Below are 27,027 nucleotides of genomic sequence, written 5' to 3' on the forward strand. Positions count from 1 at the left end.
CAAGAAATTGATAATGCTGAACACATTTACAGATTTTATGCTTTTATTGATATCTGTTGGTTTACAAAGTTCAAGTTAAAAAAACATTATTGCAAGGAAAAGTCTGAATGCGTTAACACAGTTGTATTTTGTTACAGAGTTCCAAGTCTTTAATGTTTTCCAAATACTTTCCTAACCATACACCTGGATTTGATCATAGGAAAGTTTACAATAATGAAGTATATGTAAGTATCTGTATGCTAGTTACATTCATTGTACTTACATTCATCTCGTTACAAACAATTTAATATATTTGTATCAGAAGATGGCAGAGCAAAACTTCATCTAAGAAACATTTTTAGAATATGCTGCGTTACAAAAAAACATTTTTTACTCGCAATTAACTAATTACCATATGTAATGATCAATAAAATTCGTATTGTTACACAACTGGCTCGATGCCACTGCTGGTGGACGTTTCGTCCCCGAGGGTATCATTAGCCCAGTAGTCAACACTTCGGTGTTGAAATGAATATCAATATGGTGGTCATTTTTATAAAATCCTGTTCACAAATCTTTGAATTTTTCGAAAAAACTAAGGATTTTCTTATCCCTGGCATAGATTACCTTAACCGTATTTGGTACAGCTTTTTGGAATTTTGGACCCTCAATGCTTTTCAACTTTGTTCTTGTTTGGCTTTATAAATATTTTGATATGAGCGTCACTGATGAGTCTAATGAAGACGAAACGCGCGTCTGGCGTACTAAATTATAATCCTGGTACGTATACCTTGATAACTATTTACACCACTGGGTCGATGCCACTGCTGGTGGAAGTTTCGTCCCCGAGGGTATCATCAGCCTAGTAGTCAACACTTGGGTGTTGACATGAGTATCAATAATTTGGTCATTTTTATAAATTTCCTGCTTACAAAACTTTGAATTTTTCGAAAAACTAAGGATTTTCTTATCCAAGGCATATATTACCTTAGTCGTATTTGGCACAACTTTTTGGAATTTTGGATCCTCAATGTTTTTCAACTTTGTTCTTGTTTGGCTTTATAAATATTTTGATATGAGCGTCACTGATGAGTCTCATGTAGACGAAACGCGCGTCTGGCATACTAAATTATAATCCTGGTACCTTTGATAACTATTGTATTGATAAAAATTCAGTTATCAAACCCGTGTTCATAGTTATTCTTCGGTGTAACGTTTTTTTACCAGAATATATCATTTTGTGCCCGGTCAGAAGGAACACCTTAGAAGGTCATGCATATTTTAAATAAATTGTTTCTAAGTAAATCATGTTTTTGTATGATAAATATCCGGCAATTAGTGCATTCTAATATGCAATTAGACCTTTTTCAAGTTACGAGTTTTGACTCCGGAGTATAATTTTCTTTATACAAGCTACCAACGTGAAAATTGTGTACAAATAGGCTCAACAAAAAGAAATAAAATTAAAATCACAATCGATGCAAGTTGAGGACTCTCAAATGTTTCATGTTTTCTATTTACGATCAATTTTATCAGAAAACAGTAAATTGTTTACAAAAAATTGCAAACCAATATATTAATCTTATCCATTAAATAACTATAATAGCTCCGGCATATTTATGAATCCAAGATTTTGCAAACCCATAAAACGTGTTTATATATTAAAATTTTCAAAATAGGAAGAAGGACCCGACATCACTTTTGACTTTTGTAGTCCAAAACAAGAAAAAACCCGTAATAAAATCTGGCATTACTAAAAAAAAAACACTCACACTGAGCAAAGTTATCAATTCTTGATCATAACAAGTAGGAATGCTAATCATTTGTACTGTATTCTAGAATTGAATGCTTCTTTTGTTACTTCATTTGGGGTGTAAAAGCGTTGACGAAAGTACATGTTGTATTAAGCGCGGAGGCTATGTGCGCACGGTCAACGCTTTCACAACCCTATGAAGTAACAAAAACAAGTATTCAATACTTATAAATATTTTTTTTTAGCAAGGATTATTAAAACACGATTTTTATAATTTTTTTTATAGAAAAAGAAGAAGAAATCAAAGGCAGTCCAAGTTTGTTTTGATTCACCAAAGGTATCAATATTTTGTATGAAATTGTCTTTCTACTTTATGAGGTTTCATGATGAAATATAACCATTGCTGCTTGCGAGATAAAACTATCATACTGCACATATGTAACTGGAACTTTAAGCGTTAACGTAGATTAGTAATGAAAATATCGAAAAAATATTTCAGGCGGAAAAATATGTCAAAAAAAAAGGAATGGATTTAGGACAAGAGAGACAGAGAGAAAAGATAAAACAAATCAAAGAACTACACAATTTAATATTGAGCAAGACAAAATGTCTTATAAACTAAGTGCTAACACAAATTACCAGAAATACATTTCAGGGACTACCTGTGACACCAGTTATAGTGACCACATTAGGTAAAAAAACGTTTGATGAATAGCACGTTGGTCGAAAATAGCATTATGAGATCTAGAGATCACCATATATTTCAAGCTTAAAATAATTGTAAACATATCTGTTGTTTTAGCATTTGTATTCTTCTTGCAATGGCAATGTGTAATATTAAATTATGTGAATGTTTTTAGTTTCAGGAAACACAACTCAATTTATCTATTCAGGTATTTATTGTTAAGACACATATAAATCATACATGTGGGATTACTACCATGTATCAACTATCAAACCTAATCCAAATGACGTCGATTTAGACAAATACAGGTCACCTTGCGGATTTCAACATCAACAAATTTCACAGCGTCAGCCTATAATTCCCGGACACGACAAAGTGTTACATAATTAAAAAAAAAATCAGCAAAACAATTTTGTATTGTAAATCCCTCGTATACATTTTAAACCTGATGCCTTTTGTTATCTATAATTCATGTTTTTCTTTGCCTAATACGTTCTCCTATTTATTTGTATTGAAGTCCTGTATTATTATGTTGTCATTTTAATGTTATATTTAACAATGCCATGAAAGTGCGAGGTTTGGCATGCCACAAAACCAGGTCCAACCCACCATTTTTTTCTTTAAAAATGTCCTGTACCAAGTCAGGAAAATGGCCATTGTTATATCATAGTTCGTTTCTGTGTATGTAACATTTTTACGTTGTGTTTTCGTTGTATCGTTTGTTTTCTCCTATATTTGAGTGTGAATTCACATTACTATAAGACGTGTCACGGTACTTTTCTATCCCAAATTCATGTATTTGGTTTTGATGTTATATTGCTATGTGTGTTACATTTGAATGTTGTGTCGTTGTTCTCCTCTTATATTTAATGCGTTTCCATCAGTTTTAGTTTGTTTCCCCGATTTTGTTTTTTGTCCATAGATTTACGATTTTTGAACAGCGGTATACTACTTTTGCTTTTTTTTTATAAGGAACATTAAAGTTGTCTGTATTCTTACGATAAGACTATGTTTATAGTGAAAAAAGCATTGGTAGCGACCTGGTGACTTTATTCACTTTTGAAACCAGTAAATATAATACCCTGTATCCGTAAAAACATGATATATAATTTTACAACTTGTTTGTGTTTGCTTCATTTCGGCCAACCCCAATCATCACGTGTTCAATAAAATGATCAGGTTTGCAATCTTTATGAAAATTTCGACAATGAATTATGACAACGCACTGTGTTACTACAACTCTAGATAATGACGACGTTGAAATGCATACCAATACGAATTAATCTACAGTTGAACAAGATATACTGAAAACAAGAAAAATCACAAAACAACTGAATTCCGAGGAAAATTCAACACCGAAAGTCCTTTATCGAATGGCTAGTGATATAAAGCGTGCCAGCATAGTTGGTAACGGTGTCTAGCCAGCATAAATTCAAATCTCGCTGTGGAAACGGAAAACAAATAAGGGCGAAAGATACCATTTGCACAGTCAATTATATAGATCGAAAATAAACTAACAACGCCAGGGCTAAAAAAGACAACGACAAACAGACAAATAATAGTACACAAGACACAATAAAGAAAACTAAAGACTTAGCAACACGAACCCCACCAGGTGCTCCAGAATGGTATGTAGATTCTGCTCTACATGTGGCACCCGTCATGTTGCTCATGTTATTACAAACCCGGGAAACAATCTATTTTTTGATCACATTCGTAAAATGGGAAGGGGGTTGTAAGGACATAAGGAACATATTCGAATCATCTGTAAAACGGTCATTCCATAACGGTTAACAAACTCGTAATGGCGTCAGTAAACTTTCCGAAGGGATGATTTTAATCTCACCATTTGATATTCTTAGTTTAATAGGTTGTAGTGAGCAGCAATACTTTATCAAGGAAATCATGATAGGATATAACAAATTTCAGCTTTAAATTGCACTTCTATCATTATACACTGAATTCAAGACCTAAAATTATATACTAGTATAAACATGTATGTATGTAAATGTGTACATGTGTGTATAGATTGATTGTTCTATCAAGAGTTTTAACGGTACGTTGATTTTTAAGAAATGTATGATTGAAACGAAACTCATATTTGCCATACAATTATTTTCAGAACCAGGAAGGGATAGATATCCCACCTCAAGCTGAACTGACTGTAAGTAATTAATGTCAATTCATTCACGATGCAAATATATGCAGTGAACAATTTTTTTAAACCTTTAAAAACTATAACAAATTACAAAAGAAGATAACAATATTGAAACTGGATAGTTGCTTGTTGCGAATAAAATACTTTAATTTTGGTTTGTACATAATGAAATTGTCAATATATGAATGGCTTGGTTTTAGCATTGATGAAACACTCACACTGAGCAAAGTTATCAATTCTTGATCATAACAAGTAGGAATGCTAATAATTTGTACTGTATTTAAGAATTGAATGCTTCTTTTGTTACTTCATTTGGGGTGTAAAAGCGTTGACGAAAGTACATGTTGTATGAAGCGCGGAGGCTATGTGCGCACGGTCAACGCTTTTACAACCCTATGAAGTAACAAAAACAAATATTCAATACTTATAAATATATTTTTTTAGCAAGGATTATGAAAACACGATTTTTATAATTTTTGTTATAGAAAAAGAAGAAATCAAAGGCAGTCCAAGTTTGTTTTGATTCACCAAAGGTATCAATATTTTGTATGAAATTGTCTTTCTACTTTATGAGGTTTCATGATGAAATATAAACATTGCTGCTTGCGAGATAAAACTATCATACTGCACATATGTAACTGGAACTTTAAGCGTTAACGTAGATTTTTGTTGCTGTTTTTTAAAATATAGTAATGAAAATATCTAAAAAATATTTCAGGCGGAAACATATGTCAAAAAAAAAAGGAATGGATTTAGGACAAGAGAGACAGAAAGAAAAGATAAAACAAATCAAACAAATACACAATTTAATATTGAGCAAGACAAAATGTCTTATAAACTAAGTGCTAACACAAATGACCAGAAATACATTTCAGGGACTACCTGTGACACCAGTTATATTGACCACATTAGGTAAAAAAAAGTTTGATGAATAGCACGTTGGTCGAAAATAGCATTATGAGATCTAGAGATCACCATATATTTAAAGCCTAAAATAATTGTAAACATATCTGTTGTTTTAGCATTTGTATTCTTCTTGCAATGGCAATGTGTAATATTAAATTATGTGAATGTTTTTAGTTTCAGGAAACACAACTCAATTTATCTATTCAGGTATTTATTGTTAAGACACATATAAATCATACATGTGGAATTACTACCATGTATCAACTATCAAACCTAATCCAAATGACGTCGATTTAGACAAATACAGGTCACCTTGCGGATTTCAACATCAACAAATTTCACAGCGTCAGCCTATAATTCCCGGACACGACAAAGTGTTACATAATTAAAAAAAAAAATCAGCAAAACAATTTTGTATTGTAAATCCCTCGTATACATTTTAAACCTGATGCCTTTTGTTATCTATAATTCATGTTTTTCTTTGCCTAATACGTTCTCCTATTTATTTGTATTGAAGTCCTGTATTATTATGTTGTCATTTTAATGTTATATTTAACAATGCCATGAAAGTGCGAGGTTTGGCATGCCACAAAACCAGGTTCAACCCACCATTTTTTTCTTTAAAAATGTCCTGTACCAAGTCAGGAAAATGACCATTGTTATATCATAGTTCGTTTCTGTGTATGTAACATTTTTACGTTGTGTTTTCGTTGTATCGTTTGTTTTCTCCTATATTTGAGTGTGAATTCACATTACTATAAGACGTGTCACGGTACTTTTCTATCCCAAATTCATGTATTTGGTTTTGATGTTATATTGCTATGTGTGTTACATTTGAATGTTGTGTCGTTGTTCTCCTCTTATATTTAATGCGTTTCCCTCAGTTTTAGTTTGTTTCCCCGATTTTGTTTTTTGTCCATAGATTTACGATTTTTGAACAGCGGTATACTACTTTTGCTTTTTTTTTATAAGGAACATTAAAGTTGTCTGTATTCTTACGATAAGACTATGTTTATAGTGAAAAAAGCATTGGTAGCGACCTGGTGACTTTATTCACTTTTGAAACCAGTAAATATAATACCCTGTATCCGTAAAAACATGATGTATAATTTTACAACTTGTTCATGTTTGCTTCATTTCGGCCAACCCCAATCATCACGTGTTCAATAAAATGATCAGGTTTGCAATCTTTATGAAAATTTCGACAATGAATTATGACAACGCACTGTGTTACTACAACTCTAGATAATGACGACGTTGAAATGCATACCAATACGAATTAATCTACAGTTGAACAAGATATACTGAAACCAAGAAAAATCACAAAACAACTGAATTCCGAGGAAAATTCAACACCGAAAGTCCTTTATCGAATGGCTAGTGATATAAAGCGTGCCAGCATAGTTGGTAACGGTGTCTAGCCAGCATAAATTCAAATCTCGCTGTGGAAACGGAAAACAAATAAGGGCGAAAGATACCATTTGCACAGTAAATTATATAGATAGAAAATAAACTAACAACGCCAGGGCTAAAAAAGAAAACGACAAACAGACAAATAATAGTACACAAGACACAATAAAGAAAACTAAAGACTTAGCAACACGAACCCCACCAGGTGCTCCAGAATTGTATGTAGATTCTGCTCTACATGTGGCACCCGGCATGTTGCTCATGTTATTACAAACCCGGTAAATAATCTATTCGGTTGATCACATTCGTAAAATGGGAAGGGGGTTGTAAGGACATAAGGAACATATTCGAATCATCTGTAAACCGGTTATTCCATAACGGTTAACAAACTCGTGATGGCGTCAGTAAAATTTCCGAAGGGATGATTTTAATCTCACCATTTGATATTCTTAGTTTAATAGGTTCTAGTGAGCAACAATACTTTATCAAGGAAATCATGATAGGATATTCACAAATTTCAGCTTTAAATTGCACTTCTATCATTATACACTGAATTCAAGACCTAAAAATTATATACTAGTATAAACATGTATGTATGTAAATGTGTACATGTGTGTATAGATTGGTTGTTCTATGAATCGTTATTACGGTACGTTGATTTTTAAGAAATGTATGATTGAAACGAAACTCAAATTAGCCATACAATTATTTTCAGACGCAGGAACGGATAGATATCCCACCTCAAGTTGAACTGACTGTAAGTAATTAATGTCAATTCATTCACGATGCAAATATATGCAGTGTACAATTTTTTTAAACCTTTAAAAACTATAACAAATTACAAAAGGAGATAATAATATTGAAACTGGATAGTTGCTTGTTGCGAATAAAATACTTGAATTTTGGTTTGTACATAATGAAATAGTCAATATATGAATGGCTTGGTTTTAGCATTGATGAATACTGTTCGGACATAACAAATGTATTTTGTTGTTTTTATTTACAAATAATAATCATCAAAGATTATTATCTTTACTAGCAACTAATGATCGTTCAAAAGCAACCATCGCCTGTGCCATCTGAACCTTCATCACCAAAGCAACCACCGCCTGTGCCATCTGAATCCTCAGCACCAAAGCAACCATCGTCTGTGCCATCTAAACCCTCATCACAAAAGCAACCATCGCCTGTAACATCTGAACCTTCATCATCAAAGCCACCTACTAAACCGGATCTTCCTTCACAAAAGAAGCCTATCAGAGATGCATTTGAAATATGGGATAATATCAGAAAATTAGGGGAACCAAGAATTATGATATCATTGATTGGCGCTTACAATGAGTTAATTCCTACGTATAAATGGAAACACAAGATGTTGTTAAAGGAAGCACTCACTCATGTTGCAAGATATGCAGGAAGTAAATAATTTCTTTTTTAAAACAATGAACAAATATATATCTCTATGTACAAACCAAGGCCTATTTGCCTTTTTTGCAGTTGTTTTGTAGACCAAATTAAAAGCGGTTATGTATCGTAGCAATTAACGCAGAAATAAAACAAAGAGTTTAATTCTTTTCAATTGAAAGATTATGTCATTCTCAAAAGAAAATCAAGAACAATCCCTCCCTTTAGGGGTTTCAATTTATACCATTATAAAATATGTAAGAAGAACATAACCCGTATCATTGCAAAAACTGCATTGTTGTCAATATAATGGAATTTGATGTGACTGTCATAAAATTGAGAGGTTTACCTAGCTATAAAACCATGTTTAATCCACCATTTTTCACATAAGAAAATGCTTGTACCAAGTCAGGAATATGACAGTTGTTATCCATTCGTTTGATGTGTTGTAGCTTTTGATTTTGCAATGTGATTAGGGACTTTCCTTTTTAAATTTTCCTCGAAGTTTAGAACTTTTTGTGATTTTACATCTAAAAATTAAACCTACTAAAATGTATGCTCAACATCAACATCAAACTCAGTTATCGTCCTTTTGATCAATTATATACAATTAGAAACCAAAATAAAAACTCAACATTCACATTATTTGTTTCAACTCTATTACAATAAATCATTCTAAATTTATTTAAATTGTTTTCAAAGTGACATTCAATAAAACACGATTTCAGCCATTTAATAAAACATTACCTGATAATATTGATGACAAGGAACATAAATGTACAATATTCCTTTTTATCATAGGATGTGGATTTCTTTACAAGGAACAGGATATTAAAATTGCAACGACAATCATCAAGGATAGTTGTCATATTGAAAGTTTACCACAGTTAACGTATGGATACACTTCCAACATAAAAGTAAGTGTAACACAAAATATCTACCAAAAGCAAAAGTATGCAAGTTATCTCGAAAAAAACACTGAACTATTTTCGTTGACCATCTATCTTTATAAAAAGTCTAGATGAAAATGTATGATCATAATACGAAAAAAATAATATAAAGAAACAAAAACAATAGGATTTAGTCTTGCTTTACTCAAACCAAAGATGAATAAAAAAAACTAGTTTGGAATAAAAACATCATGCGATATGACTTAAAAATAGCTACTGGAAATAATATGGGATATTTTTTTATTGGTTTGCGGAAACATTCACTTCACGTCCTTGTTACTTCATTAATGTGAAGGTACCATATTGAATTGAATAAGAACCGTGGTTGAATAATTTCAAAGCGAGAAGGGCACATACATGTATACATACATAAAAAAGGAAATATATCCGTAAATCTGGAAGTTCATTAAGTTTATATTAACCATTATAATTTACCATTTTTGTCATACTTGAATACCTTTCCAACCTATTTTTGTATACACTGTTTGGGATCACTTTATTTAGAAATGGATAACTTAAAAACACATAATATAATGTAATCCTCTAATTTACATCTTTCCATTCTTTGTATGATAGTCTTACCACTTTTTTTGGTTTGTAAGTAAATCCTGAAGGAGTTCGATCCTCTGTCGTATACAAAGTTTATTTCTGGACTGTGATTATCTAATAGTTTGAAATCGACGGAACTTAAACATATTAAGGAGTTGATATCTTTATAGTTTAAAAACAACGGAACTTAAAGAATAGAAACAATGATTGTTTGGTGTCTTTTTGTTTGTTAATCAACTAAAAATTTTACGGAAAATGTTTTCCTTTCGATTTTTCAAATTTTAAGACTGACACCTTGTTTTTATCTAAAACAAAAATGGTATCAGTGAGTTGATAAAAAATAGAGACTACGAATATCGGTCAAAAATTCAAAAAGAAGGTATAAATTTGTAAGTAGAACACGCTTTTATATTAAACCATGATATTAATACCGTTTTAGTCATTATCCCAGCTGTTGTAGGTTTATCAATAATAGGTTCAAATCAAACGCTTGAAATTTGGAAGTTAATTTTAAGGCAGTGTCAATATACATTATTGTATCACATACATCTATCCTAGATATGCGTGTACTAGTTGGTACTTGACGTTTGAAATCCATCAATTTCTAAAAGTTTGCTGTAAATCTTATCAATATTGCTACTATTTTCTTTGTGTGAAGCCTTTAATGATTGTTCGAATTGGCAAACATTAAAATTACTTGCTTCAAATGCAGAAATATATTGGCCAATCTATTACTATATAGACAAAGGCAAACTATTAAAAAAATGTCATTATAAACATCTAAATTTTTTGCTGCATTAGGTATCACACCTCCCACTTTGGATTTACCTAACAACGTGTTTCTGATAATATCATTTGCAGAATGGTCGCTGTTTTGTAAGTCATACCGTGAATTCGCGGATTTTTATAATACATTGTTGTGCAATTAAACGTACTACGATAATATCAAATGAACAACAGTCTATAATATGTCTGTATACATTTCATCTATTCTTTTCATTATTTATATGATTACAGAGAGACGTTAATAATGCAGGCTCAGGGAAGGTTACAGTGAGTAATTAAAACAATAAAAAATGAAACATGATTATGAAACAAAAATCCTTTACTTGATTTTGAAACAAATTGTCTGTCAGCATATAATCTATTCAGTCAGATATCAACAGACAAACAACCGTATTTAATCATGTTAATATGCATGTTTTATTTGTTTACATACTCTTTATATGATATATGGTAGGTTCATTTTAGTTCACTCCTAAGTTATCCCATCTCTTTTTTGTATTTTTATATTAAACCATTACAGCTGACATACTAATTTGATACTATGCGGATGCGGTTTTAGGATTATACATGTATGCACTGAACATGTGTTTGAAAAGTCTTGCGACCACGGTACTAAATACTAATTTTTTAAACACTAATTCGGTTTCACATTGCATTAGTTTGCCATTACACAGGTTACCGATCGAATAAAAAGAGTAAAGATCGATTTATATTTTCTTTTGCATTTTGTTCTATTCAAGACAAGTTTTTTGTTATTATCCTGTAATTCATTTCAGTCATGGTTTTTTCAAACATTGAATTACACGCAGATTCAAACGTGTCTTGTTGGTGACGTTTTAAAGCGTATGTTGTAACAAATTGTCATCGTTTCTATTTATCGTTGTAGGCAAAAGCAAACAATGATAAAATCGATTTAATGAAGGTAAGCATCTATTGTAAACAACAAAAATACTCATATTGATCAGAAAATTAAAATTGGCTTGGCATACCATAGCTCCATTTAGCACAACTTTTTAGAATTTTGGGTCATCAATGCTCTTCAGCTTTGTATATGTTTGGCTTATAACTATTTTTACCTGACGGTCACTGATGAGTCTTATGTAGACGAAACGCGCGTCTTACGTATTGAACTATAATCCTGGTACCTTTGAAAACTATTTACACCAGACGCGCGTTTCGTCTGCATATGACTCATCAGTGACGCTCAGATAGATAAAAATGAGAAGTTTACTATTTTAGAAGTTACAAGTACGGTTGAAAAACGAAAGCAACACTATGAATCTCTCCACTATCATGCAGAGTAAACGTTTGATTTGATACTCATTTTACATTTTAGGCGGAGTTTCTTTCGGCTGATGTCCAAAATTATAAAAATCATAAGAACAGTGATCAGTTACAAATAAAATAAGGTTATACAAGGAAAGTATTTTAAATCAGAAAAAACTTGACCAACATAACGGAATGCCTTTATCTTTCAAGAGTTTCATGGTTCCGTGATCAATACATATTCTTTATACGTCTTTATTGTAAGCAGTAATTCTTATAAAAAAAAACAATCCTTTTAGATAACACTAGCCCAGGTACATAGTCAAAATGTTGTTGTTTTTTAATATAAAACAAGTAGTTCTAAAATAACCTAACTGATGTATAAATAACGGGAACAAAGCTGGAGTAGCTGACTTAACGTTTAATATGTTTGGTTGGAATATATACATGCAACATCGTCAAAATACTTTCCTCGATGTATGAAACAAAAACTTCGAAATTGTACATAATGAAAATAGCTTATGAATTGATGTATATCTAAACAATCATTTGAAAGTGTTGAGAGATGTTTCAGATGGCGTTATGTTGGGGTAAAGTGGAGTAAGTTATGAAAGAATAAAGCAAATACTGCACAACAAACATTATTGTTATACCTCTTTTAGCTTTTAGAAATAGAGAATTACATCAATGCAGAGGGGAGAGTTAAATTCGAAGATGTAACTTTGAGAGAAAAAGAAAATTTAATAAAACCATCTGGGATTGTCAAAGGTATATTAGTTCTTTGTTTTGATATTCAAGGACAAGTGAACAGTATTACACGTTTAAGGAATTCACAAAATCTACTGCTATTACATACTCATAGAGAGAACATTTGCTATGACTTTGTTGGTAATCTTCGACTTTAATAGCTGGCTATGTGGTATTGGTTTTGCTCATTGTGAAAGGTCGTATTGTAACCGAAAGTCATTTGGTCTTTTACCGAGAGCTGTCTCATTGACAATCACACTAAACTTTCTTATTCTTGTCTTTAAATACTAAACTAGGCAAATCAATTCTTAAGTCATCTTGTTAAAACAATGAATATATTTTCCATATCTTTAAAAAAAAATTGGAGATAACTGTATTGAATTGTAAGTACCAACGGCTTAAATTGGTGATTTGATGGTCGTAATTAAGTTAACTGGCGATGTGTACGCGGAGCAATTGCAACCATCAAATCATCAATAGATGACGTCGGAGCTAAAAATAGAATAATGAAAAATATTTATTTTTATGAAACTGTCATTAAATATAGAATCATGATACATTGAAATATGTTGTCTGCGATTGCGCTTGCGTCAATTATGAATCATGTCATGAATATTAATGATGACTTTTTTTAATAAAAATTAAAGTTACAAAAGAGGGTCGAACGATGTTGCACTAGAATAGGGATTTAATTGTTGGCATTGAAAAATCTTATAAGCTTTGAATTAAAAATGATATTACCCTGTATCATTCAATCAGGATACACTATAATGCATTGTATTCTATTTTTGGATAAACAGAAACGTGCTGGCAAAATGTAAACACATAATTGCGCTCTTGTAACCTGAACTTATGATTCAGCTTCATATATTATGAGGCTTTTTTATTATTTATTACCCTCAATTTTTTAGAAATTAGAGTTCCGGTTGTTTTATTTGTAATAAATGGTGGATTAGACGTACTCGAACATGTCATTAGAGCTATCTACAAAAACATATCGGTTGTAGTTGTTCAAGGCACTGGTGGAACAGCTGATCTTATTGCCTTGTGTCTTAAAGAGTAAGTTTATTAGTTTTGTTTTTACTCGAATATTAACACTTCTCAATAGTTTACAAGTATTAATTTTGTACAACGTTTAATATGAATGTAAAGTTTAAGATATAATTGAAATGATAAGACATGTTAGATATGCGTGCATACGAAATTTTAGACTACAACAAAATGGTTGAAAGAGTCCATTATAAAGGAATTGTACCAATGAAAGATAATTCCAATTCGTAAATAAAACTACAAACTCTTCAAATCTCTTTATTAGTTTTTTGAAGAAATTATTTCTTAATCATTGAATAAGTCGTCTTCTAAAATTCAAATTTGTTTTAGTAAGAAACATATATTCACAATCGATCTCAACAGCATAGCTCATACATTATTGATGTTATCTGTATCATTCAAAAAAAAAAAAAAAAAAAAATATGAAAAAGAAATAGCGCCTACAGATATCGTGTAGACAATCAATAAGCCACAATCTACATTTTTATATGTTTGGTCTTTACATTTGATACAGTTCTTCGTAAGATATTGTTACAACAAATTACAACAATGTCTTTACATGACAAAATCACATCCTCAAAAATGTGATTGATATCTGATAATTCTGAGTGAATCATCGTTTCATATTAGGTGCCGTTCAAATGTATCTAATAAAGAAATACAATTGTTGCCGTTTAGATTAAAAACATTTTAATGTACATAGCTTGCGGTTCGGTGTGAGTCAAGACTCCTTGTTGGAATCGTGTTTTAACCTGTAATGGTTTACTTGATTAACAAATGACTTGGATGGAGAGTTGTCTCATTCGCACTCATACCACATTTTTTTTATATCTTGGTACATTGTAATGCCTTTATGTGAATTTTGATGAAATATTATCCAATTTTAGGGATTTTTTTGCATATTGATTTTAAGCTAAGTAAATGAAACATTCATTAGATGGTGATGTTCCTTTGGCACCATCTTACGGTGTTTATATTTCACAACTTGTTCGCTATGCCCGTGTCTGTTGTGACGTTTTTGATTTTAACGAACGCAACCTATGTATAACTGGTAAATTATTAAACCAGGGATATCGTTACCATAAATTACTGAAAACCTTTACTAAATTTTTTCATAGATATAAAGATTTGGTTTTGAAGTTTGGATGTACCTGTAGAAAACTTATTTCAAACGGGATAGCACATCCTCATTTTTACGGAAATGTTGTTAACCGTGCCCGGAAATTTAGAAATGATCCATGTAAACTTGTCGCTCCTTTAAAAAAACTTATTCTAAAAGGTTACCTATTCAACACCGTAATAAGATCATTGGATATTGGTTTTATTGGAATAAATATTGATTTTGTTATCAGTAGATAAAAAGCTAACTGAATTTTACTAGTATGTTATATATATACATATTCATGGATCTACAATCTGTCGATACCTGTAACTTGGCATTGCACAAGGTCATGTTTTTCTCTGGCTGTTTATGATGTCTTTACATTAAATCCATTGGATGTTGGATGTGTACGGATTGATAGTTTAGTCTTAGATGCATGATTTTTTTATTAGTTGTTAGTGGCTTTGAACTAGCTGTCGGATAACTGCGAGTACTCTCAAATCTATTCATTGTGTCTTTTTGTGTCGGGATGTATAAGTACCCGGCCACGTCCACTTATATTTTTGTCCATCTGATGAGTTAAGCCTTTTTCAACATGTTTAACCCCGCCACATTATTTATGTATGTGCCTGTCCCAAGTCAGGAGCCTGTATATTCAGTGGTTGTCGTTTGTTTATGTGTTACATATTTGTTTTTAGTTCATTTTTTTACATAAATAAGGCCGTTAGTTTTCTCGTTTGAATTGTTTTACATTGTCTTATCGGGGCCTTTTATAGCTGACTATGAGGTATGGGCTTTGCTCATTATTGAAGGCCGTACGGTGACCTATAGTTGTTAATGTCTGTGTCATTTTGGTCTTTTGTGGATAGTTGTCTTATTGGCAATCATACCACATCTTCTTTTTTATATAACATTTGTAATCAAATTTAGAATGAAAATGGGAATGTGTCAAGAAAAGACACGATCAAAGGGCAAAAAATAGCCGAAGGTCACCAATTGGTCTTCGATACAGCAAGAAAATCTCGCACCCTTAGGTGTGCTTCAGATTTCCCCTTAACAAAAATATGTACTTGTTCAGTGATAATTGAGATCATACTAAACTCCTAAATATTTGAAAGAAACAAAAAACTAAAATCATACAAGACTAACAAAGGCCAGAAGCGTTGGAGTTATTCATATTTTTTTCTATATATGTACCCTCATCTATATCACTAGACAATGTAGAATGTATATGTATGTATGAAAAATATACCGCAAGGGATTCAAATATCTACATATGAATAGTACGTTCGAGTTGTATAATTGAAGTTTGGAAATGGTGAAATCAATGGTTAAATAGGGATCATTGTAATACGGAATTACATGGTGTGTTTCCTTTGTTTTTCTTATTTATATCCTTTAAAATATCATACCGATCATTAATGTATATTCGTGTATCACTCACTATGAAATTCGTTTTACTCTTCCAGACAAGTTAAATTGTAAGTAGTTTATCAGTGCCTTGTTTGATACTTGATAATTGTTGCAAAAATCTTTACGTATATTTTTAGCATGTCAAAAGTGAAAAGGAAATTACCAGTAATGTTTGCAAAACGGTTTAGTGATGACATGTATGAAAAAGTTGAAGAAATTCTCAATCGAATTGTCAAAAGAGATTGGATGGTATTTGAAAACTTTAAAAATTTTAGCATAATGGTTGGAAAAATAAATTACAGTCAGAATTACAAATAACATCATGTCGTTTAAAACATTATAAGATCAATAGCCTCACATCTGAGAAGGATTCATATTTACAACAATTTCATAAACAATACAGAAAACTACAAGTCGCGCTTCAATCGTAAATATATGGATAAAAAATACTCATCTCCCAAAAAATAAACATCCATTAAAAAAAATAAAACCAGTTACACACAAGTTTAGTTTAACATTTAGATAAGTTTATTTGTATCCTTCAGCAGTTTGTTTATTGAAAAAAAATGTATTGCAATATGATAAGTTGTAAATTATAAATAGTGTTACCGGTGAAGATGGGAGTCAAATGCAGCAATAATAAATGGATCAAATGACGAATTTAAAAGTCACACGTAAATAAATCCCTAAATACAGAGCTTAAGCCAACAGAAAAAAAGCAGCAAAAACAGTTTACAAAAAACATAACAATTAGAATACCAGTGATGTACTGTTGATATTGACCGCATTATAATAAAGTAAATGCAATAGTACAAAAACTGATCCATTGTCCAAAAGGAATACCAATTCTTTATTTCGAAATATAGGATTTATATGTCATTTGTTGTTATATTTTTTCTCACTTAGGAGGAAAACAAACTATAATATCGTATCCCTATTGAGATAGAGAAAGCAACACATACATTGTCAAACGATTATAAGATATATTGGATATCTTAAGTAACATTAAATTACAAGAAAAAGTAAAACATGTTATTTTGAAAACTGCTTTCTTAGTATTTTTGAATACATTTTATAATCACCGCTAATAAAAACTGACATATCTATATGATTCATATAAGTAAATGGTTTGTTATTTTAAACCTTGTTTTGTAGGTCAGTGCAGTCATTTCCCATCTAATGTGAATTGAATTGTATCTGTGAACATACTTTGATATTATTTAACTTTTGTTGCAGATCTCAATATTCAATGTAAAGAAAAATAGTCACAAGGAACTATGGGAAAAGTTAACTGATGGCATAATACGAGCATGGTCATTTGAAGAGAAAAAAGGTGCTATTATACAAAAGTTGCAAATTTAAACATAACAATTTCAAAGCACAAAATGTTATTTATACTCTTAATTACAATTTCATCACTGTACCATCCGTCGTTTAATAGCTCCATCTTGAGACATTGATTCTGTGACCTCCGTTATCATGTAGCGTCACTTTTTATGTTCGACAAAAAAATGAACTAAATAGTCAATTTGTTGCAGTCCTAATGCATATTTAATTTTTGTAGAAACCCTTTTGATCTCGAGTATTTAACAATGTGGTTTTCTGTATTTTCTGGTTGACTAGCAGCTGTTGTGTTTTTTTATGTCAGGAATACAAGTTGTTTGCCTGCGAATAGCACAACATTTGTCATCGATATCATTCAGGACAGTCTTGTGCTGCATGTTCTAACTTTATATACCATATATTGATTTAATAGCCATGAACAGCTGCTTTCAAACCATATATTTTTGACACCGAATACATCAATTTATGACGTATTGGAACCTCAAAGCAAGGGGAAAAGATTATAATTTTAGCCCTTTTAAATTTCTTAAGAGGAGTTATGATAATGTGTCGTGTTTATCTGTTTCAAATTAGTCACTGGCTACTGTTCGAAAAGTGAATAATTTCAAAAATAATTAGTTGTTTTAAACGGTTATGTGTATAAGTATTGGCATGATAATCGGAAATATATATTGTAGGAACTGCAAGCTAAGTTCATTGGAATACATGAGGGCCATAGATATATCTCATTTTTGAATCTTTGTTGGCTGATTTTTATATAAATCAAGATACGTATTTGAAATAATGTTCATTATATGTTGCAGATGAATCGTTTCTGACCACAGATCTTATGAACATGAGCCAAATAGATTGTATTTCTAAGTATGTTGCTGGAATAGACAATTTATCGAAGAAAGAATTATTTGGTGGCTATGATATGCAAACACTGGATAACAATCCAGCTGATATTCACCATGTTCAGGTAGAGATATACACATATCAATACATTATATAGTCAATTCTATAACGTCTAGTAATTCAACAAAAACGACAACAAAATATCCCTACTGCTCCACAGGAATCTAGCCCTTTCCATTGCCTAGCGTATAAGAAAGTATATCAATTCATGAGAAACGATCGTTCTACATTATAAGAATTATATCAGTTTAAAATCAGAAGCAGCGATTACAATAAAAAAAATGGATACATACATTTTATGGTCACTACCATACATTGATTGACAGATCATGTGTGTTTATTTTATCTCTCAAAGAGGACACCTGGAATGATAGTAATCAAAAGTTCCAGGATTATAATTTAGTACGACAGACCCGCGTATCGTCTACATAAGACTAATCAATGACGCTCATATCAAAATAGTTACGAAGCCAAACAAGAACAAAGTTGAAGATCATTGAGGATCCAAAATTCCAAAAAAGTTGTGCCAAATACGGCTAAGGTAATCTATTCCTGGGACAGGAAAATCCTAAGTTATGACGTCTCGAACGGATATTTTTAGCTCACCTGTCGTCGTCCGTCGTTAGCTTTTACAAAAATCTTCTCCTCTGAAACTACTGGGCCAAATTAAATTAAACTTGGCCACAATCATCATTGGGGTATCTAGTTTAAAAAATTTGTCCAGTGACCCTGCCAACCAACCAAGATGGCCGCCATGGCTAAAAATAGAACATAGGGGTAAAATGCAAATTTTGGCTTATAACTCAAAAACCAAAGCATTTAGAGAAAATCCGACATGGGGGCAAAATTGTTTATCAGGTCAAGATCTATCTGCCCTGAAATTTTCAGATGAATCGGACAACCTGTTGTTGGGTTGCTGTCCCTCAATTGGTTATTTTAAGGAAATTTTACTGTTTTTGGTTGTTATCTTGAATATCATTATAGACAGAGATAAACTGTAAACAGCAATAATGTTCAGCAAAGTAAGATTTACAAATAAGTCAACATGACCGAAATGGTCAATTGACCCCCTAAGGAGTTATTGTCCTTTATAGTCAATTTTTAACAATTTTCATAAAATTTGTAAATTTTTACTATCATTTTCCACTGAAACTACTGGGCCAAGTTCATTATGAATAGAGATAATTGTAAATTGCAAGAATGTTCAGTAAAGTAAGATGTAAAAACACATCACCATCACCAAAACACAATTTTGTCATGAATCCATCTGCTTTCTTTCTTAAATACTCATATATACTTAGGTGAGCGACACGGGCACTTTAGAGCCTCTAGTTTGTTGCTTGACAGCTCCATGTGACTTCATAACGCTGAAGCAATTTTTTAGGGGATGGACTGTGAAAGGGAATGTCTCTCGTACCTTTAAGAACTAATTTAGCCATAAAATTTTAATTGACGGCTAGAAATGTGTGTTTGTTTGTGATAAAATATTTCAAATATTTTCCCAAATTAATGAAAAAATAATTTGCAATTCGATGCGATGCAGACGATAATCTACTGCGGTTTTTTTTAAAGTTCAACTAATTTCACTTTAGAAGAGTATAAAATAAATCGTTGCAACTAATTCAGTAAAATTTGACCCGATTTCGAGAACGTTCGATTAATTTAATCCGACCGGATATTCAGATCCGTCGAATTTTTCCGGGTTTAGTGGTAATCCAACCTAACGTTTTAATATAGCAGTAAATTATTTCTGAAAATCCAACTGAAAAAGTTCGACGTTATGACGTCACAGAATGGCGTCAAAGCTTAGAGCTTAAAAATAATAAAATAGCCTTCCAAGGACTAATACTCATTAGTCTATGGACTAGTGATATACGGTCTTGAAATATCTGGACACACCATAAAGGTCGTCTTATCTGAAAATTTACCGATTTTTTCCTTTCCCTATTGTGATATATATTTGTTCTAAGTGAGAAAATAACATAGAGTATCATAACTGCATAGCAGAAGTAAACAAAACTATCGTAAGAAAGTCATTGTATCTATAAATTTCTGATATAAAGAACGGTAAACTTTCTGTAAGATATTAATAGCTCTGACAATGACGAGATATACCATCTTAAGCAGATGATTGTCCGTGCCTTGTTTGATCTTGTACCCTTGTTTAAACCTGCGATGTGCTTCTTACCTGGCCAAAGTGAGTTTGGTTAGAGGCGTAAACGACGGCAAAAGCCAAAGGGCTTAACATATATTCATCCAGGAATAATAGGATTGTTCAAAAGAGGCTTTAATGTGTCGGGATTATTCATCGCTCCTCCAAATGTTTGGAATTACATCAAAAGTAATGTATTAATTAATTTGTTTTGTTTTCAGCTTACATTTGTAAATGCTTTTCTTGGGAAAAGGACAGATATTATTAAACAAATACTAAGCAGCAACGAAAATTTTGCATTATCTAAACAAGAATTCACAGCATTATGTCAGGAGGTAATTATGTTTTAAGGTACACTTCAATTACGTATAAAACAAACGATTGATTATCACTTTTAGGTCAACAAATTAAAAAAAAGTCAAAATAAAGTAAGTCAAAAAATGTACTAAGATAAAGGGTTATGCTACAGTCTGTACTATGATTATCAAAAGACACCAGATTCGCTACTGATCCATGCCTGTTTCGATCGCAAAATTCCATCTTCTCAGTTTAAATTTACATATTAGGAATTATTCGATAATTTAGAATGCTTTTGTTTTTTTACAGGTCCGAAGAAATTTTTTCAAAGGGTTCCAATTACTTCATAACAAAGTTAATTTAATCATTATATATGATTTATTCATACTATATCTCCTTATTTTATAATAATGACCAATAAACAAACGTGAAGAGACGATTTTTATTTGTCATCTTACTTCTTTTGAACTTAATTTTGATTTTTAGTGTATTTCTAGACCATTGATACAGGAAAATAAAAGGGTGCAAAATGTGTCAACTTATTTTTTTTATTCATTATGTTAAATATATTGCTGTGAATCCAACCATTTATATTGTAGGTAGTAAAGTCATCAACAAGCACACCAGCAGGCAATGACAAGAACGGATTTAAATTACTTGAGGTACGTATCCTCATTTTGATTATATTATACGATTATATTTGTCTATGTAAAATGCACCCATCAAGGAAGGAGGGTATGGGTACTGGTGTAAAATTGCGCGTTTGAAATTCGCACAGGTAGACATGAAATAATTTTGTCGTTGAAAGTATGACGGGATGCATAAATAAAGTCACGCAAAATAGATATAACAAACACTGACTTAGCAGTTAAAGTAATAATAATAAATAAAATAATAGTGTGGTTCAAAGTATGACGTGATACATAAGTACAGAGTCAGGTAAAATGTATATCACAAAAAAAGTTGGTTAACAGTAAAAGTAATATTAATGAATAAAATAAGTTTGTCATTCAAAGTATGACAAGATACATAGGTACAGAGTCACATCATAAAATAATTTTGTCATTCAAAGTATGACAAGATACATAGTTATAGAGTCACATCATAAAATAATTTTGTCGTTCAAAGTATGATGGGATACATGAGCACAGAGTTACGTCAAAAGGATATCTCTAAAAACAGACAACAGTAAAAGTAATATTAATAAAGACAAATAAAAGAATAATATAACACGTAATTAAGATGATAAACAACGTCAGTACGCAAAATCTATACTTCAAGACCATATCGTGTATTATTTGTGAAGTTGATACGGAATATTTATCAACAAGTTCTGGGTACCTTCCGATGAACTTTTTTAGAAAAAGGACGAGACGTTCTTTGACATACCCCTGGTTCATCAACTTTCTGCTCAGACACTGGTGACGTTTTACAAAGTCTGAGTAGGAGCTGCAAGCTCTTGAATACCGAATAAGTTGGGAAATGTATATTCCATATGCAGGTGAAGTTGGTATGTTGCTACTAAGGTGGGGGAAATTGATAATTTCAAAATCAAAATCGTCTCGTTTGTCATAGATTCTGGTACTAAGATGACTGTGTATGTCAAATTCGAGGTATAAGTCTAAAAATCAGGCGGATGAAGCCGTGTCTGTTGTCTCTTTAATTTCTAGTTCTGGTGGATATATTAATGGAACCCAATCAGAAAAGTTTGGATTGTTAATGGAAAGAACATCATCAATATATCTGAAAGTGAAATTAAATAACCTGGCTTCTTTGATCTTCTTGTTTTTGACAAGTGTCTGAAGGAACTCCGATTCATATGAAAACAAGAAGAGGTCAGCAAGGAGATTACATTGAACACCAAATCGGAGGACTTACCTTGTTTGTATTGGATACCAAAGCTTCATAAAATTCCGTACAAACAACGGTATATTGCTGGCTCATCTTCATGTTCCACTAAAGAATTGTCCATTAGATTGACTAAAATTTTATCCGCAGTGAAAGAGGGTCTTCAGAAATACTGTGAAACTGTTTACTCGCGTAGTGATATTAACCATATGTGGATTCTTAAAAATTCTAAAGAACTTCTAGACAATTTTAAATCTCGGTCTATTTCTGAAATTAGTTCTATCAAAACTTTTGATTTTTCAACCCTGTATACCACCATTCCCCATGTGAAATTGAAAAATCGCCTAAAAGAAATAATCCACAATGCCTTTCAACATAAAAATGGTAGCATACGCTATAAATTTATTACTTTGGGATTTCATAAGGCATATTTCGTTAATAGTGACAAACAAAAAGGTAAAACCTGCTACACAAAAGAACAAGTGGTCAGTATGCTGGAGTTTCTTATCGACAACATATTTGTTGAGTTTGGAGGTAGACTTTTTCAACAATCTGTCGGCATTCCTATGGGAACGAACTGCGCGCCTCTCCTTGCTGACCTCTTCTTGTTTTCATATGAATCGGAGTTCCTTCAGACACTTGTCAAAAACAAGAAGATCAAAGAAGCCAGGTTATTTAATTTCACTTTCAGATATATTGATGATGTTCTTTCCATTAACAATCCAAACTTTTCTGATTGGGTTCCATTAATATATCCACCAGAACTAGAAATTAAAGAGACAACAGACACGGCTTCATCCGCCTGATTTTTAGACTTATACCTCGAATTTGACATACACAGTCATCTTAGTACCAGAATCTATGACAAACGAGACGATTTTGATTTTGAAATTATCAATTTCCCCCACCTTAGTAGCAACATACCAACTTCACCTGCATATGAAATATACATTTCCCAACTTATTCGGTATTCAAGAGCTTGCAGCTCCTACTCAGACTTTGTAAAACGTCACCAGTGTCTGAGCAGAAAGTTGATGAACCAGGGGTATGTCAAAGAACGTCTCGTCCTTTTTCTAAAAAAGTTCATCGGAAGGTACCCAGAACTTGTTGATAAATATTCCGTATCAACTTCACAAATAATACACGATGGTCTTGAAGTATAGATTTTGCGTACTGACGTTGTTTATCATCTTAATTACGTGTTATATTATTCTTTTATTTGTCTTTATTAATATTACTTTTACTGTTGTCTGTTTTTAGAGATATCCTTTTGACGTAACTCTGTGCTCATGTATCCCATCATACTTTGAACGACAAAATTATTTTATGATGTGACTCTATACCTATGTATCTTGTCATACTTTGAATGACAAAATTATTTTATGATGTGACTCTGTACCTATGTATCTTGTCATACTTTGAATGACAAAATTTTTTTATTCATTAATATTACTTTTACTGTTAACCAACTTTTTTTGTGATATACATTTTACCTGACTCTGTACTTATGTATCACGTCATACTTTGAACCACACTATTATTTTATTTATTATTATTACTTTAACTGCTAAGTCAGTGTTTGTTATATCTATTTTGCGTGACTTTATTTATGCATCCCGTCATACTTTGAACGACAAAATTATTTCATGTCTACCTGTGCGAATTTCAAACGCGCAATTTTACACCAGTACCCATACCCTCCTTCCTTGATGGGTGCATTTTACATAGACAAATATAATCGTATAATATAATCAAAATGAGGATGTTAATTTGATGTATGCCTTTTTGTGCTTCTTCGTTACATTTGTTGTTTTTATAGTGATTAAGATGATAACACAATGTTGACTGCTGTACCCCTATTTTTGACATTTTTACCTATTATGTCTGTTTGTTTTGTTCACGCATCGGTGACTATATAATGGAATTTGATGCGACTGTCATACAAGTGAGAGGTTTAGCTAGCTATAAAACCAGGTTCAATCCACCATTTTCTACATTTGAAAATGCCTGTACCAAGTCAGGAATATGACAGTTCTTGTCCATTCGTTTTTGATGCGTTTTGTTATTTGATTTTGCCATGTGATTATGGACTTTCCGAATTGATTTTCCTCTGAGTTCAGTATTTTTGTGATTTTACTTTTTATGACTTCCAGTATTTTGAATGCTAACTAATTAAAACTTCAATTACAGTGTATACTGTATAATATAATACATACAGGCTTTTTGCCAAAAGAGAATGAAAGATAAAAATCAATCGAGCAACCATGAAAAGTCATTATTTTCAATTTTATTGATCTTTCTCGACATTGTTTTTGTTTTACTTTAAACGTTCAACATGTAAATATATCATTAAAACAGTCTATATATAAACCAATACATTTGCAAACTTGATCTTCACAAAAAAGGGGATAAGAATAATAGATTTTTGAATAAAGGATCGTACGCATACACTGTTAAAGATAAATACAAGCAAACCATAGGTTACCGGCTTTCAAAGTCTACCATATACAGTTCAAAATATCTTTTTTTTTTTTTTTTTTTTAAATTTATTGAAATCTGTACATTTATTAGTTTAAAACATCAAATACCGGTACCTTATCCCAGCCTCGTTAATATTAGTAAATAAACATATTTATACAGTTGTAAGTATTATACCTACAATAATAATCATGTATAACAAATGCACAGGTTTTGAAAATATATATTTAAAGTTAGTTATATATGGACACGTCCAGAATATGTGTTCTATTGTTTCGACCCCACCGCATCCAAAACTACAAATATTTGTATCTTTTTTTCATTTTTATTTTAAGGATAAGTTCATTCGTGCATAAAATTCGATGTATTATTCTGTATTAAAATCACTGCAATTTTGATTGTTTTGTTATATAAAAGGGCAATACATGGATATTTTTCCAATTGAAGTTTGTATTGAGAATTAATGACCAATTTTGTTCACATTTTTGTTTAGGATTTGACTTTTTACTATTCAAAATATTATACATATCCTTTGAACCTTTCTGAGATTTAAAAAAAAAACCTTTAAGGACTATGTATCCTTATGTTGATTCAATGCTAAACATCTGGAAATTTTATAGAAAATCCACAGCTTTTATCCTTGTACTCTCATATTTGGCAATTTAATTACCGATCAATATAGGATTATTACACGCTGTGCTAGTATTGATTTCCTTAAAACACCTTTATTTATGTAGTTATTGGTTAAAAACAAATAAAAATATAGACCAAATCAAGCACACCTTTTAGGGTGCGCTCGACTTTAGGTACTTAGCACGAGGTATTTTGGAATTTACAGGTTGGTTAAAACTTTTTGAAAGATAATCAACACTAGCACATCATAGAAAAGCAAGTGAGTAATCGATGTTTCAAATTTTATAACAAAAACCTCTGTTTTAAAGGCTGTTGATGTTAAAAATCTTTGTATCTATAAGTTTATTCGCCACACAGTACTCTTTTCTATTGAATTCAATGAAACAGTAAAAAATAATGCTTTGCATCAAGTTTCTTCTTGGTATATGTACAAAATGGCCTATCTCTATTTTTTTTTATTATATCTGTAGTTTTGATACAATGGAAGTTTGGAAAATTCCTACAAAAATGGCTACAGAAGGGGTCATAAATTTTAACACTGAGGGCAAAACTGGTCCGTTTTCTCTCTTTAAGTCATTTGGACATACTTGATTTTCTGTTAAATACTTTTTTATTGCCGAAATTAGGCCTTGGTATGTGAGCAAATTAGTTTTAATATTGTATACATTATTAAAGTGATCAAAAGTCATAAAATTTCCACCTCCCTGTAACAAGTCATTGATCAGCCAAACCCTTTTTGTAGCGCGATCTTTATCTAAATTGAATGGTTACCAATCTGTATTCCATCATTCTTCCATAAAGGGCATGTGTTAATTTGAGAGTTATTTTGTACATTTTAAAGATCTTGCCAAGCATCAAATACTTCTTTCAAAAATGGATTATTTAACTTTTTACCAAGTACCAAGAAATTGCATTTCCAAAAAATTCAAATTTTCTGAAAAGAGGAATAGTTTCACTAGTTTTGAATTATTTCTATTATTTCTTCTTATCCAGGTTAACCTAAAACCTTTTATGTAGTTTTCAATATTTATCATTTTTAGTCCTCCTAAACCGTGTGGTTTGGATAAGGTGTCTCTATTGACTTTATCTGGTTTGTTATCCCAGATAAAGGAAACGAAGAAATGCATCCAAATATTCAGGTGATCCATCAAGTATAAGAGAGGTATCATCTACATATTGTGGGATGAGATACTCTGGGTCATCTATAGTGATTTCTTTCA

The 27,027-nt window shown here is 31.6% G+C and overlaps 1 protein-coding gene across 2 annotated transcripts in view; it reads left to right on the forward strand.

Annotated features, from left to right (window-relative positions):
- The window catches only part of LOC139480858 (transient receptor potential cation channel subfamily M member-like 2), a 68,154-nt gene that overhangs the window by 16,366 nt on the left and 24,761 nt on the right, over window positions 1-27,027 (forward strand). Inside the window, exons 3-20 of one of the 2 annotated variants that reach the window (XM_071263778.1) lie at window positions 138-224; window positions 2,019-2,069; window positions 2,593-2,625; window positions 4,540-4,581; window positions 5,061-5,108; window positions 5,656-5,688; window positions 7,607-7,648; window positions 7,931-8,309; window positions 9,097-9,212; window positions 10,812-10,847; window positions 11,467-11,502; window positions 12,509-12,614; window positions 13,505-13,652; window positions 16,296-16,407; window positions 17,395-17,491; window positions 18,306-18,463; window positions 20,773-20,886; window positions 21,448-21,510. In XM_071263778.1, coding sequence (XP_071119879.1) covers window positions 138-224; window positions 2,019-2,069; window positions 2,593-2,625; window positions 4,540-4,581; window positions 5,061-5,108; window positions 5,656-5,688; window positions 7,607-7,648; window positions 7,931-8,309; window positions 9,097-9,212; window positions 10,812-10,847; window positions 11,467-11,502; window positions 12,509-12,614; window positions 13,505-13,652; window positions 16,296-16,407; window positions 17,395-17,491; window positions 18,306-18,463; window positions 20,773-20,886; window positions 21,448-21,510 — 1,701 coding nt within the window. The remainder of the gene's footprint in view (window positions 1-137; window positions 225-2,018; window positions 2,070-2,592; window positions 2,626-4,539; window positions 4,582-5,060; window positions 5,109-5,655; window positions 5,689-7,606; window positions 7,649-7,930; window positions 8,310-9,096; window positions 9,213-10,811; window positions 10,848-11,466; window positions 11,503-12,508; window positions 12,615-13,504; window positions 13,653-16,295; window positions 16,408-17,394; window positions 17,492-18,305; window positions 18,464-20,772; window positions 20,887-21,447; window positions 21,511-27,027) is intronic. The other variant, XM_071263779.1, reaches the window with a different exon arrangement.

The sequence above is a fragment of the Mytilus edulis genome, chromosome 7 (assembly GCF_963676685.1).
Source record: "Mytilus edulis chromosome 7, xbMytEdul2.2, whole genome shotgun sequence".
NCBI lineage: Eukaryota > Metazoa > Mollusca > Bivalvia > Mytilida > Mytilidae > Mytilus > Mytilus edulis.